Source organism: Anopheles cruzii, chromosome 2, assembly GCF_943734635.1.
Source record: "Anopheles cruzii chromosome 2, idAnoCruzAS_RS32_06, whole genome shotgun sequence".
In the NCBI taxonomy this organism is placed as follows: domain Eukaryota; kingdom Metazoa; phylum Arthropoda; class Insecta; order Diptera; family Culicidae; genus Anopheles; species Anopheles cruzii.
Window position 1 is genome coordinate 27,536,551 of NC_069144.1, and position 12,772 is coordinate 27,549,322.

Consider the following 12,772-nt stretch of genomic DNA (forward strand, 5'->3'; position numbering starts at 1 on the left):
ACCAGGGAATGAATGAAGAAACGAGGAGAAAGACAGTGGACGACAGAAAAAAACGTGAGACGGCGACGGCGACGGCGCCCATATCTCTCTGCCTAAACATTGCGTTGCACCGGGAATCGGTCCTGCCGCTGCCGCCATGTGGTCCGCATCTTCGTTTCAAATGGTCTATGATTGAAAAAGACATGATTCCCTCTCCCTAACATCAAATTAATGCTTCGCGAAAAGTCAATCTACTGTAACACACCAGGCAGGCGGCGGCTCTCCGCCCGTCGTCCCATGCGATCAGCTTGTGTGGCTTTAAACATGAAGAGGAGGCTTTGATAAAAAAAAGCAGACTGTGCTCCGCCGAACGCATCCGTCAAGCGAAACGCGAGAAGGAAGCGCTGAATTGAAAACAATTTCATACAATTGTTGCAAACACAGCAGCAGCAGGCGGCGGCGGCGGCGTGCAGGCGCCTCTAGGGGCGGGCATTTATTTTTTCTTTCCATCTTCTGACTCAATTCACTCCGTTCGCTGCTGCTGCTGCTCCTTGCTGTGTTTTCGCCTGTTGCGCCACCAGCAGCAGAGCACATCCACACCGAGGGCCAGACCGACGAGAGTTCTCATGCGTTGTTTTGTCATCGCGGTCGTCATCGCATCCGCCCAGCCAACGCGGATCACGAATGGAAGTGAGAAGCTAGCGCGCGCGAGATAGTGAGAAGAGATCGGATGCGCGTGCCAATGTATGAGTGTGCTTTTTGTTCCTCTCGGTCTGCTCCATCTCTCTCTCTCTCTCTCGCTCGACCATTTAAACCGAGGGAACCGAGGCGAGGATGAATGAAGGAACCTAAATCACATAATCGAACCACGGCCACGGTTGTAACCGGCCATCGATTCCGAAGGGGGCACCGAGCCAAGAGGCCCATGGGGGGGGATCCTACTAAAGAAGCTTGTCCGATTGAATCCGACTGGTGACGTCACCCTCCTGTTAGTGGCGCTCTAGTAACCGACGGCGACGGCGGCGACGGCGTCCATTCATTAATTCGCATTCAACCGTACACTAATCGTTATCTCGCCATCTTTCGTTTTCATTCCATTAAAGGGTTGCTGCTGCTGCTACTGACACACACACACGCAACACGGGAGGGTTGTGTTCCGCGCTCAGGAAGTGGAAGTATGTATAGGTGTCCGCGCGGTGTTGAATAGGGTCCCTAGAGGTGCGCGAAGATAACACAATTCCAACGGCCCAACAGTGAAGAGGTGGTGTACGGTACGGTACTGTGGTGCAGTGTGTGACTCGAGCCCCCCGATCGATCGATCGATGCGTTTTGTTTGCGGAAAACGGCGGTGCTCTTAATCAACAGTAACAGAAAGACAAGACGTTGTCCAGGGAAACGCAGGAAGTGTCTAACCGATCATGCCCGATCACGATATCGAAATGATAACGAGCGAGCAGTTGCACGCGGCGCTGCGCAAATCGCAGAAACACTTCATCATACTGGACTGCCGCAGCTCGCACGAGTACACCGAGAGCCACATCCGGACGGCGGTCAACTTCTCGATCCCGTCCATCATGCTGCGCCGGTTCGCGGCAGGCAAGATCGACATCACGTCCACGATCAAGTGCCGCGATCTGAAGGAGCGCATCCTGTCCTGCTACAAGGAGAGCACCTTCGTGCTGTACAACAACAGCAACGAACCGCCGGTCGACGGTAGCGGGGTGCGGCCCGAAGAGCTGCTGCTGGGCGGCGGCCCGTCCGTCGTGGCCACCAACGATACCACCATTAACGTGCTGCACCGGAAGCTCAAGCAAGATGGCTGCCGCGTCGTTTGCCTCGAAGGTTAGTCCGGTATAAATTCATAAGTGGTCGAGATGGTCCGATCGAGACGCCGCATCGATCGGCGGGATCAGCAGCGTTTGCTAAGTGAATGATAAGCCCATTAACTGGCCTGGCCGGGGGGCACCCATTACCAGTAACAGAACCACCCCGCCCTGAGGTGGGTCAGAGATGAATCATATTTTATTTTCACTCTACCATCAGTGTCCGCGGGATGGCCCGGCGGCGGCTGAACGGAAAAGGTCGTCTGCTCTAATGCTACTGCGGACGAGGGTTGGTTTTTGTTGGCCCCCCCCGAGCTTAGTCATCGCAGTGCGCAGTGCGCGTTGAATGCAGCTCGCGCCCACCGGAAGGGCCCTGTGTAAAAGCGTCCGCTTTGTCCGCTGATCGTCACACGGAAGCTGTTTAACGTCCGATTCGATGTTTAATTGTTAACTCATCGAGAGAAAGAGAGAGAGAGAGACTGCGGCTTCTCGGGGAGGTTTTACACACGCGATCCGTGCTACGCAGACGTGTGACGCGTGCGTAAACTTGCGCTGCGTGCTAGTACAACCATCGGTCGGGGCTGTCCGAGTGATTAATTAATCAATTTAGTACCCTTTTTATCTGCGCGGCCCACCATATGCTCCGGCGGACGATAAGATGGGCACTTGAAGCCCATGGTGCCGCGAATGACACACGGACGGACGGTCCCTTTTGCGGTCGATCTCGCTCTTTTATTTCATCGAAAACCGATGACGCGAGTGAACGGTTGGACCTTCCCCGGTTCGATCAATGTGCTGTTGTTGCGTTGAACACGCACAGACAGCAAACATCTTCTGTGAATTGGCCTGGAGGACTCGGGGTGCCGAGGGCGGCAGCAATGATCAGTGGGGGATGTACAAAAGTGTACCAAACTCTGGATACCGGCCGCGTAGAGGAGGATACCGAGTAGAGGAGCGTGTACACAAACGTTTTCGGGGAAAAGATAAAGTTTTGCAAACAAGTTTACTTATTCTCGTCCGGCGGCCAAGGGGCCGGTTGGTGGAATTGTAAAATTCTGCTCCATGGCTTTGGCTGTGATGATGGGTAGGAATTACTCAAATATCCTAAAACGATCTGTTGATCATGTGAATGTCTTCTTTTTTTGTTATTTTTCTATTGTTTGCCTTCGTGTTACACAATCATAATGTTGGCGGCTGTGAGATGCGGCCACCATTGGGAACATCAATGTGGTGCTTACCGGGGAAAGATACTTCTTAATATTAGGTGTTTAGGTTAACATTTGTGATCTAACTACAACAACAAAACGTATGACTACATTAACGAAAGTATTGTCCGTCATTAGCTGCTATTTTCTGCCCTCTTTTAGGTAGTTCCTTGATTCCATGTCGATAGAACTCGTCACTTTTAGAAGCGATTCAATCAGAGACCTATTTTTCAAATTGTCTACTGCCAAATCATTACATGTAACGGAACAAATACTATAGGTTTGACCGGTTTTGCGATGTGGGGTCGAGTTTTGTCATTTTGTAAAATAAGCATGTAATCTTTTCATGTCTTTTATCCCATTGTCGTCGTTTTATGGCCAAAGCTTTGGTTCAAATGCATTACTTGTTGTTGATGGGATTGTCCTTCAATAATTCCATTAGGTTCTCAAAGCTCATAGTGCACCACACCTTTCGCATCTCACCATATGCACGGTATAACCTTTGCGCAGTGAATATTTCGCTTTGGTTGCGGTGGGCCTGGTTAACCAGGCTGTATCCAGGCCTTTTTGTGTTTAGGATTATTGTACTGGGGAGTTAGTACAATAATTTTCATCACCAGTACCGATTCGGTCTATACTATATTATACTCTGTACTGCGTGAGATGCGTAATGACCGTAGCTGTCAAACACATATTTAAACAAAAAAATGTTACCATCTATTGTAAAACGGGATGAATTAATTTGCAGACCCAATAGATATTTAATCAAGACGAGCAAAACAAAAAGTGCTAAACTTGCTATGAATTGATAAAAAACACGTCCTCTTCGCTGTTCAAAAACGACTTTCGCTCAACCTAGGCATAAAGCGAACTCCTTAAGAATCGACGTATAAAAGCTGAACGTAGCAATCTTCGCTATCTTGCTGACAATTTAGTGCATTGTCCTGTGTACAACCGAGTGGCGCTCTGGCATTGCGAGTAAATCTCGATGTGTCAAATAATTTCAATAGCCACCGATCTTTGACCCTGCCATCATTGGAATTAGTTAGGAATTAAAGAAGAACCCCACACACGCACCCCATGCTCATCGGGAGGCCTCACACAGCGCGACTCACAGCTCACTGCACTCTTCTCACGCTCGCTCGCTCGCCTCTAGTGAGCGGCGCCCCCCGGAACATTTTCATTCTCATTCATGTGTCTCGCGTGTTTCCCTCCATTGACATGCCCCACCACCCCACTCCCTTGGCCATCCCCCCACCAAGAGAAGGTCGGTCGCTTGAATCGCTGGCATTACGTGTCCACCACGTGTGCGTGTGTGTGTGTGAGTTGTATTTTTTGCATGCGCGCACACACTGTGAGAGAATTATCAAACGCGGGAAGCGCGCGAACACGAGCGCCGCCGCCGCCGCGAGTGCGTTGGCGTGTGCGGCGGGACGTGTGAGGTGAGCGTGGTGTGAGACGACGACGTTTCCGTTCCCCGGTCACCGCTTGTGTCACCTTTAAAATGGGGCCGTTTTGAGCAGGGGTCGGACGGGCGGGTGATAGAGGAACAGACCGGGGGGGCATTACGCAGCCAACCAGCCCCCCCACCCAGCACCGCCGCCGCCGCCGCCGCTCGTGTGGTTGAATTCAAATGGTTTTGATTTTCTTCTTGCCACCAAGTCTTGCGCGCAGCGCGTCTTCTTCCCACTATTTACGCTTGAGGAGAGCCGCGCGCTGTTGAAGGTGAGCCTTTTTTTCTTCCTCTCCTTCTTCTTCGTCGTTGCTGTGTTCGTGTTCGTCTTCCCTCTTGTGTGTTCGTTTCGTGCAATTTCCATTCATTCATTTATTCGTTCGCTTGCGCGCCCGGTAAACAGCGAAGCGCAAGGAGAGAAAAAGAGACAGGAGGAGCACGAGAAGGAAACGAAGCAGCAGGGTTAAAAGAAACGCAACGCGCGCGCGGCGGCGAGGTGGACAACCGTCCGTCGTGTCGTGCCACAGCCCCCACCACCCGTCGCCGCCACACCCTGATTCCGTTGCTGCAAAAGAAGGGCTGGAAAGGCGAAGGGGTCTTCTCACGCGACCAACCGCGCACGGTGGAAGGAAGGCGTGCGCGGCATGAGGGGCTGCGCTTCACCGCGCCCCACCTCGCCTCATCGGCCTCATAAGGGCCGAGAAGACAGCCCGCGGCGGAAAGCACCCCGCGCCCCGCTCTGTCGAGGTTCGAGGAGGGAATGGTTACAGTGGCGTAGCTGCGCGCATAACTCATTCATAAATATTCAAAACGGCCTTCCGCAAACGGCGGCCCTCGCCGCCACCCCACCCGATCGCGCCTGCTTACGTCGTCGTGTGACAGGAAGAGGAGGAACGCCGCGCCGTGCCGCACCGCGCTGCAAACTACCTGTACCCCAGCCTGCCTGCCTGCCACCCTGTGCCACTTCTGTGCGGTGCGCGCGTTTGGCGGCGACGACGACGACGACGTGAAGCCGAAATTTAAGAGCAAAAAACGCATCAACATTAAGACAAAAAAACGACGGTCCCTCTCACGCGTTAAGTGTCCGCGGACTGAGTTTCTTTCGGTTTCGGTGCTCCCTTCGGGCGACGGTTTTAGAGTCTTCCGACAAAGTCGTCTTCCGAAACAACACAAAAACGGAAAACTGCCAAAAATTTGGCCACCACATTCCAGAATTGGAGAAGCCAGCAGCAAATGGGTCCCATTATTACGGAGAGGGGTTCTTTCAATCGAAAGTTATCAGCTCATAGTGGACGATGCCGCACCGGTTCCACACCCAAAAACGTGGCCAAATCTTTCGGATCGTCCAGAAGTCTCTGTGAGAACATCGAATTCGTTCGGGAAAGTGGATAATTTGGACTTTGGGAACGGACTTCTCAAGAGGTTTAAGCACCTCCCAGTTCTTAACCCCCGGTGACCCCATCGGGGTTGTTGCATTCTGTTGCGCGTGGCTTACACTTTTGCAACACATAAGGCCGTGGCTGAAACCGTTCAGAAAACGATATCGTCACGGCGGGGAGTAATGCTAGGCTGTTCAATAAGTTCGTATGGTCGATAAGAAAAACATTTTTTATGGTTTGAAATACACTTTATTATTCAGTATGGACTTCCTGAACATCAATACACTTGTTCCGAGGAGACTCCAATTTATAAATTCCATCCCTGAAGTGAGACACTGGAAGGGCTTCAAAATACACTTCCGAGCTGTTATGACGTCATCATTTGATGAAAAACGCTTTTCACGCACGATTTTTTGGTCTGAAAACAGATGGAAGTCGCTAGGGGCCAAATCTGTGAATACGGTGGATACTCAACAACTTTAATTCATGGATTTTTGCCATTTTCAAAATGCTCTTGTGACAGGGTGCATTGCCCTGATGAAAGAGGATGTTTTTCTTCTTCAAACCGGGTCTTTTTTCACGAATTTTCTCTTTCAGTTGGTCTAAAATGTTACAAAATAATCAAAATTTATTGTTTTATCAATTTGCAAGTAATCCGCTAGCAAAATTCCATTCGCATCCACAAAACTGATGCTAACATCTTTTTGGCAATTTCTGGACGAACTCGTTTCGGAACTGAAGAAAGGTTCACACCACTCCTTAGCCTCTTGTTTTGATTCAGGATCATAGTGATAGACCCAAGTCTCATCCACAGTGATGATTCAATGCACAAAATCCACTTTATCCTATCGAAAACGCTTTAAATGTTGTCAAGAAATGCATTCGAATGCTTTGTATTTTAGCGAATGCGGCACCCATTTTGCAAACAGCTTTCAGGAACCCAAAACTTCAGTCAAAATATTGGTTATACTGCTCAATGAGATGGCTAGGCCTTATACTAAATCTTTTCAGTGATTCGACGATTTTCCAATACGATATCCTGTATTTTTTACGATTTCAGGATGTTGTGTCTGTTTTTTGACGTTTTTGACATGGATCGTCTTGAAGGCTACTACGACCACGTTTAAACTCAGAAACCCCCCTTTTAACCCCTAATTAAAGGGAAGAGTCCTTATACACTTTCAACATTCGTTCATAATTTTCCTTTGCTTTTAAACCTTTCAAAAATAAAAATTAAATCACTGCACGATACTTGATTTTTTCCATTGTAAAAAATACTGTGACATGTCGATACTAAATGGCTTGTAAAAAAAATTAAGTGACCGATTGAAATGAAACTTCACATACGTTCATATGAAGAGTGTACCAATCAAAAAAAATTAGACCATTCGAACTTTTTGAACACCCCAGTAGGTAGGCCCCCGGAGCCCACACGAGAGCTCTCAGGTTTCCGCCCGTGCGTGCGCTCGAGCACAGGTGACAATATTTTTATTATATTTCACTTTTTTTTTCCCCACCGCCCGTTAACAATGGTGCGCCACCCCACACACAACCTGCCGCGTTTAGACACACGACGACGACGCGCGGGTCGCGGCGAAAATGACGCAATCTTCTACTAGCCGCTGCGTGGTGGTGGGTTGGTGGCCGTTTTAGTTCGGTACGCCTCCGCAAGAGGCCACCACTCGCCGCCGGGTCTCGGGGGGCCCAGGCATTTCCTGCCCCCGGCTGCGGACGACAAGCCGCCAGTCCATATCTCGAACCGCTGAATGGGCGTTCATCCGCGGCTGCCCAAACCGGACGGCGGAGGTTGAAGTTTAGGCCACACACAGTAATCAACCCCCGGCCGGCGGCGGCCCCGTTCCCCGTGGGTGCAGGTGTTGCGCTCTCTTACGTGCGTCTCTCTAACGAGGCCATCGATCGTCGGTGGCGGACTGGGCCAGATCAAGTCCGGCCTCCGCACTCGATCGGTTGCAATATCCGACGACGGAGAAGCAGATTACGTCGTTGTCGTCGTCGCGCTACGGGTTGCGCGTCTTCGACGATCACGCGATTTACGCGACCGGATCCACCGAATACCTAATCCCTCCCGGGTCGAACCGGAAATTGAACACTCCAAACATGCACACGCTTTCGGTAGCGGACATGAGCGGTTAAACTTTAATGTGAGACCCTCCGGAAATGGCTTCTCAACTTCCGATCCGGATGCGGGCAGTTTATGGGGCCGGGCCGGGGATCGCGATTCCTTCCTTGGATTTCGTGTTACTCAACTCTTAATACGTTCCTCGTGCAATATTCGCATATTGTGGTTCCCGTAGAACATCCGTCTATATTGACCAACCGACCGAAAGCAATATAAAATCGCACCGCTGTTGTGGGACCAAACGAGTTTCTTCTTATCGCTCCCAATCTCTGTGACCGCCTTGTTGTTGTTGGGGACCGTGTTCCGTTAATCCTGTACATTTCTTATTCCGATGTCTCGAGTGCGCGCAGCGGAGCCAACCACCTAATTGGCCGGAAGCCGGAGAGACAATCGAATGGAGCGGCCCGGACCCCAACCGCTTATCGGTGGCTGCCTCAGGTGTTCTCAGATGTTGCAGGAGGGTGCCACGGAAAGGGTCTCAGCAGCAGATGTATTTTGCAGAATTACGCCCTTTTTTGACAGCCTATCGATCGATGCCCAAATGTCAAACGGTGACGCGCTTGCTTCACTTTCTTCTGGCACACCGGCCCCATTAGAGAGTAGGAGAGGAGACCCACCCCGGACGAAGGATGCTGGAGTCCTGATGATTGATGAGGCAACCGAAGCGGCCAAGTGTAGGCCAAGTTTGGATCGATCGAACGAAAGGTGAAAGGTTACACTTCTTCTCGCAAGACGCCTCAGACCAGACACACGACGGTGGCCGGCCAACCGATAATGTTGCTACGTCCTCGTCGTCATCGTAACGACTAGCCGATGATGACGATGATGATGAAGTAGCAGCGCGTCACCCCTAGCCACTTAGTAGGCGTCGCTTAGGAAAGGTTTTTTTTTCTGCTGCCCCAACACTGCGTCGTTGGTGTTAAAGTAGGCGACGGCGGCGGCTCGGTGAGAGAATGAAATGAAAACAAATTCGCAATCAAAGCAATCTTCAATGCGCGCCGCACCACGCGTTAATGGGGAAGGAGGCAGGTTCGAAATTAGGGAAACGGCAGAGAGCACACACTCACAGCGGACAGGACCAGTTTCGTGTGTTCCCTGCCGCCGCCGCCGGTGGGCACTTCTGGTGTGCCCCACCACCCCGGGCGGGGTCTTGCCGTCGCCGGTTGAGGTCTCTCTCTGGTGAGATGAAATCATGAATGAATTTTGCGCCCGGCAAGCGAACCGTTCCGACCCGTCCCGTCCCGTCTCGCCGCCATGTTTCGGTGTTCGAAATTTCGTAATTCGAGCGCTTAGAGTGTGTCGTCCGTTCCCGTGTCGAGCCACGCGGTTTTTGGATGAGAGTGAACCTTTTTTGAACGCGTGACACATAACGAAGGCGTGAGTCGTGTCTATGAGGTGTCTACTACCAAAGACACACACACACGGGGACGGGGAGCATGCGCGAGACTCACCACCAACACACCACACAGCACCACCAACGGTTGGTGCTGGTGGTGAGTTTCGCGTTGTCGCGTCTCACTCTCAGCGTCGCTCGCCCCGTGTGAGACGCGCCAAAGTCCGGATGAATGAAGTCACGTTCTCGTTAACGTGCGCGGCGAGGCCACAGCATCCATTACGGGGCGCGGGCCACACGGCAATCAGCAGCATGATCAACAGCATGATCGGTCCAACGCGGCACCAAAGTAAAGTTATCGATCTTCGTTCAAAGAGCTGTGTTATGTACATTTTGTCAAATACGTACCGGGATGTGTTGTGTTTTTAAGGAAAATGCTTTATTCGATTTTCATGTTTTTTGTAGCGTTATGTTGCTACACATGTCACTCACTTATGTTGAAAATTTCGGCCATTTTTAATGCTCGGTTAATTTTTTACAGCTGTTTTGCTTGAACGTGTTTTAGCTCATCAGCGATTTCTGTGTTCTGCCAAATTAAATGAATGAAGCGGTAATTTGATAGTGGGAAACAGGAAAAAGTCACACGGTGGCCAGATCTGTGGAGAACGGTAGTTTTGGCGTCATTAGTTCGCAGGTTTTGGCCAAAAGTTCGCGCACAGGCAACGATGTTAAACTTCGTATACACGTGGTCTGTTCAAAACATTTTCGCGACTTTCAGGGTCCATTTTGGCTTTCACGTTTGAGGCGCAAATTGCGCATAGCTTGCAGGAAATCTTCCTTTTTGACCTATCCTTTGACAACATCTCATGATGCACCAAGACCAAACTTGGCTTTTCGACGTTCACATCTTCTCGGCTCTCTGACAAAATTTGGAACCACCGTTAAGCGCTGCTTTTTGTCATAATAACTTCACCATAAGCCACAGTCCACATTTCTATTGCGTCCGAGCTCTTAATTTCGTTTTTTACGCAAAATTTGATAAAGATTCTTTGCCATCCATTTTTTGGAATAGAGAAAAATCGACGGTGAGCCAAATCTTGTTCAAGCAAAACAGCTGTCAAAAATTGACTGTTTACTCAAAATGGCCGAATTTTTCCACATAAGTGAGTGATATGAGTAGCAACATAACACCATAAACAAATCGAAAATTGGACAATGCATTTTCTTTAAAATCTCAAGACCCCGATACTTATTGGACAGAATGTATGGCCGAAGATTACACCAGCCAGAATCGCCAGCCAGCGAAGAACCAGATCGTAATTACAGTAGGTTCTTTGCGTTGGTTCTTTTCAATGAGAGCGCGGGGCTTCTTCGCTGTCGTGTCGTGTCCACCTGATTTTAATGCGCTCTGCGTGCTTATTTTATGCTTTCTTTCCGCGCGCCCTTTGTCAGTGGCCGATTTTGAATTCGGCTGGCACCAGGAGGAGGTTGGTTTCTCCGTTTGCACCGTCTTCCCTTCTTTTTCTCGTTGTATCTCTCTCGAGGAACCTTAAATTTGTTCGCTACTTCCGTCCTCAATTTCTCTCTCGTACACCACGCGTACCTTTTTGTGGTGGCGGCAATGATCGTGATCATCGATCACAGGCCAACCATTTCCTGCCCTGTCGTGTTTTGTGTCGTCCCGCGATTTACGTTGACAAAGTTTGCATTCATCTACATTCTTTTAACAATTCCACAGTTCTCGCGAAGGCGCGCGCGAAGACGTGACGCCGCGGAACTCACGCACCTTCTGCGAATTTTAGGGTGCGTCAGGCGCATGGGCGGCCGAGCGAGCGAGCGAGAAGGACAATTCCCAGAACACCCAGCGGGGGTTGCTTTTTTTGGCCAATTTTGGCAACATTACGTCATCCATTCCCGGGTTCCCGGGTTTGGCGGGTGGCGGCCATTTAATTTGCTCTCCCGAACCGCCGCCGAACCGCCCGATCCCCCTGATCCTCCTTTAAAATTAGTCCAAACACGCAACCCCCGCGCGCTCTTTATTGTTGTGCGCGCTTTGGCTTATGGTTGAGTGGCGGGCGCGATCGCTGCCGCCGCGAAGATCGATATTCCATTCGCGTTCGCGAGCGATTTCGTGTAATTCTTCGTGTTTCGGAGAAAGTCCACTCACACTAACGCGTACGCCCGTCCCAAGGACGGTCATTTATCTCAGCGCGATCGTTTCGCAGGAGTTCGCGCCATTTTCGGTTTCGGGCACCGAATGTACCGAAAAATGCTTCGCGATCGCTTGTCTCTTATTTCATTCCATTCCTCAGCGGCGGCCACCGGTTTACCGCGTGTGGTGTCGTCGTCGAACAATAATGGGATGCAAGAAAAGTAACGTTATACTCTTGCGGCGGCGTCGGGGCCACCGAAATTTCCATAATTCCACCCGAAAAAAAAAACCTCATCCATTCTCTGATCGCTATCAGAGCAACCCTCGAGGGGAGCTCCTCGTGGTCCCCGCCGCTCCAGGGCTAATTTTACATTCGATCGTGTAACGGTGGCCTCCTCCAGATAGATCGCAAAGAGGCCCACGACGAGAGCGTCGTGCTGCCGCCACGCCACACTAATAACACACTTCCGTCAACGAACAAGAACCCCGATCCGATCCAACCCGTTGCGCGGGTTGCTGAGCGCGCGATCCGCATTTAAAGGCGTGTCGCGCCGAGTCCCTGCCGAGAGGTGGCCAAGAGCGGGGCGGAGAGGGTTTCGAAACAGGAACGAAAACGAGAGAAAACACATTAAACCGAGCCCGGTGAAGGAAACACAGTCTCTCGAAATCATACGCTTGGTTGGGATCGCCGGCCTGGCCTGGCTGGCCATGTTCGTATTTCCGTTTTCCCATCATCATCATCATCATCGCGCGCGCTCCGCCGCCATGATCTCTCGGTCGGTGCTGTGCCATCTTTTCGATTTTAGCTGTTTCGCTCCTTCGCTCTGTGCGCAAAAACCTGGTTTGTGGTGGGAAGGTTACGCGCTCGGCTCTCTCCGGCGGCCATTCATACCGCGTGTGCGTGACCGAGGAGTGCGCGCGCACTTCCCCGGTACCCCTTTTTCCAATCTTCAGACACACTTCCGGTCCCGGTGTGGTGCTGGACGATCGTCGCCGTCGTCGGCGGCGGCAGCAAACGAAACGGAAATCCCTTTCAATCCCTCCTCTTTTTTCGTCGTTTTCTTATGCCACAACGGTCACGTCTTTTTGGTTGATCGTTTTGATAGTTTCTCTCGTCTCTATGCCTCTCATGCCACGGTGGTGATTCGTTTTTACTTTTCAGTGTCTTCCCTTTCCTGCCCTTCGCCTTGCGTTGTTTGTTTTTGATAACGCGATTTGCGTGTTTTCGTTCGACCTCTACAACGCGACCTTCGCGCACGCCAGCTTCTTCTTCGCTTCGCTTCCGTCGTCGTGGTTTTCTTCTGCATC

General features: G+C 50.9%; 1 protein-coding gene across 2 annotated transcripts in view; it reads left to right on the top strand.

Moving 5' to 3' along the window:
• The first annotated feature begins 1,204 nt into the window (after positions 1–1,204).
• Positions 1,205–12,772, top strand: part of LOC128276105 (dual specificity protein phosphatase Mpk3) — a 31,277-nt gene continuing 19,709 nt past the window's right edge. For both annotated transcript variants that reach the window (XM_053014576.1, XM_053014583.1), the window contains exon 1: positions 1,205–1,821. In XM_053014576.1, coding sequence (XP_052870536.1) covers positions 1,398–1,821 — 424 coding nt within the window. In that variant the 5' untranslated portion in view covers positions 1,205–1,397. The remainder of the gene's footprint in view (positions 1,822–12,772) is intronic.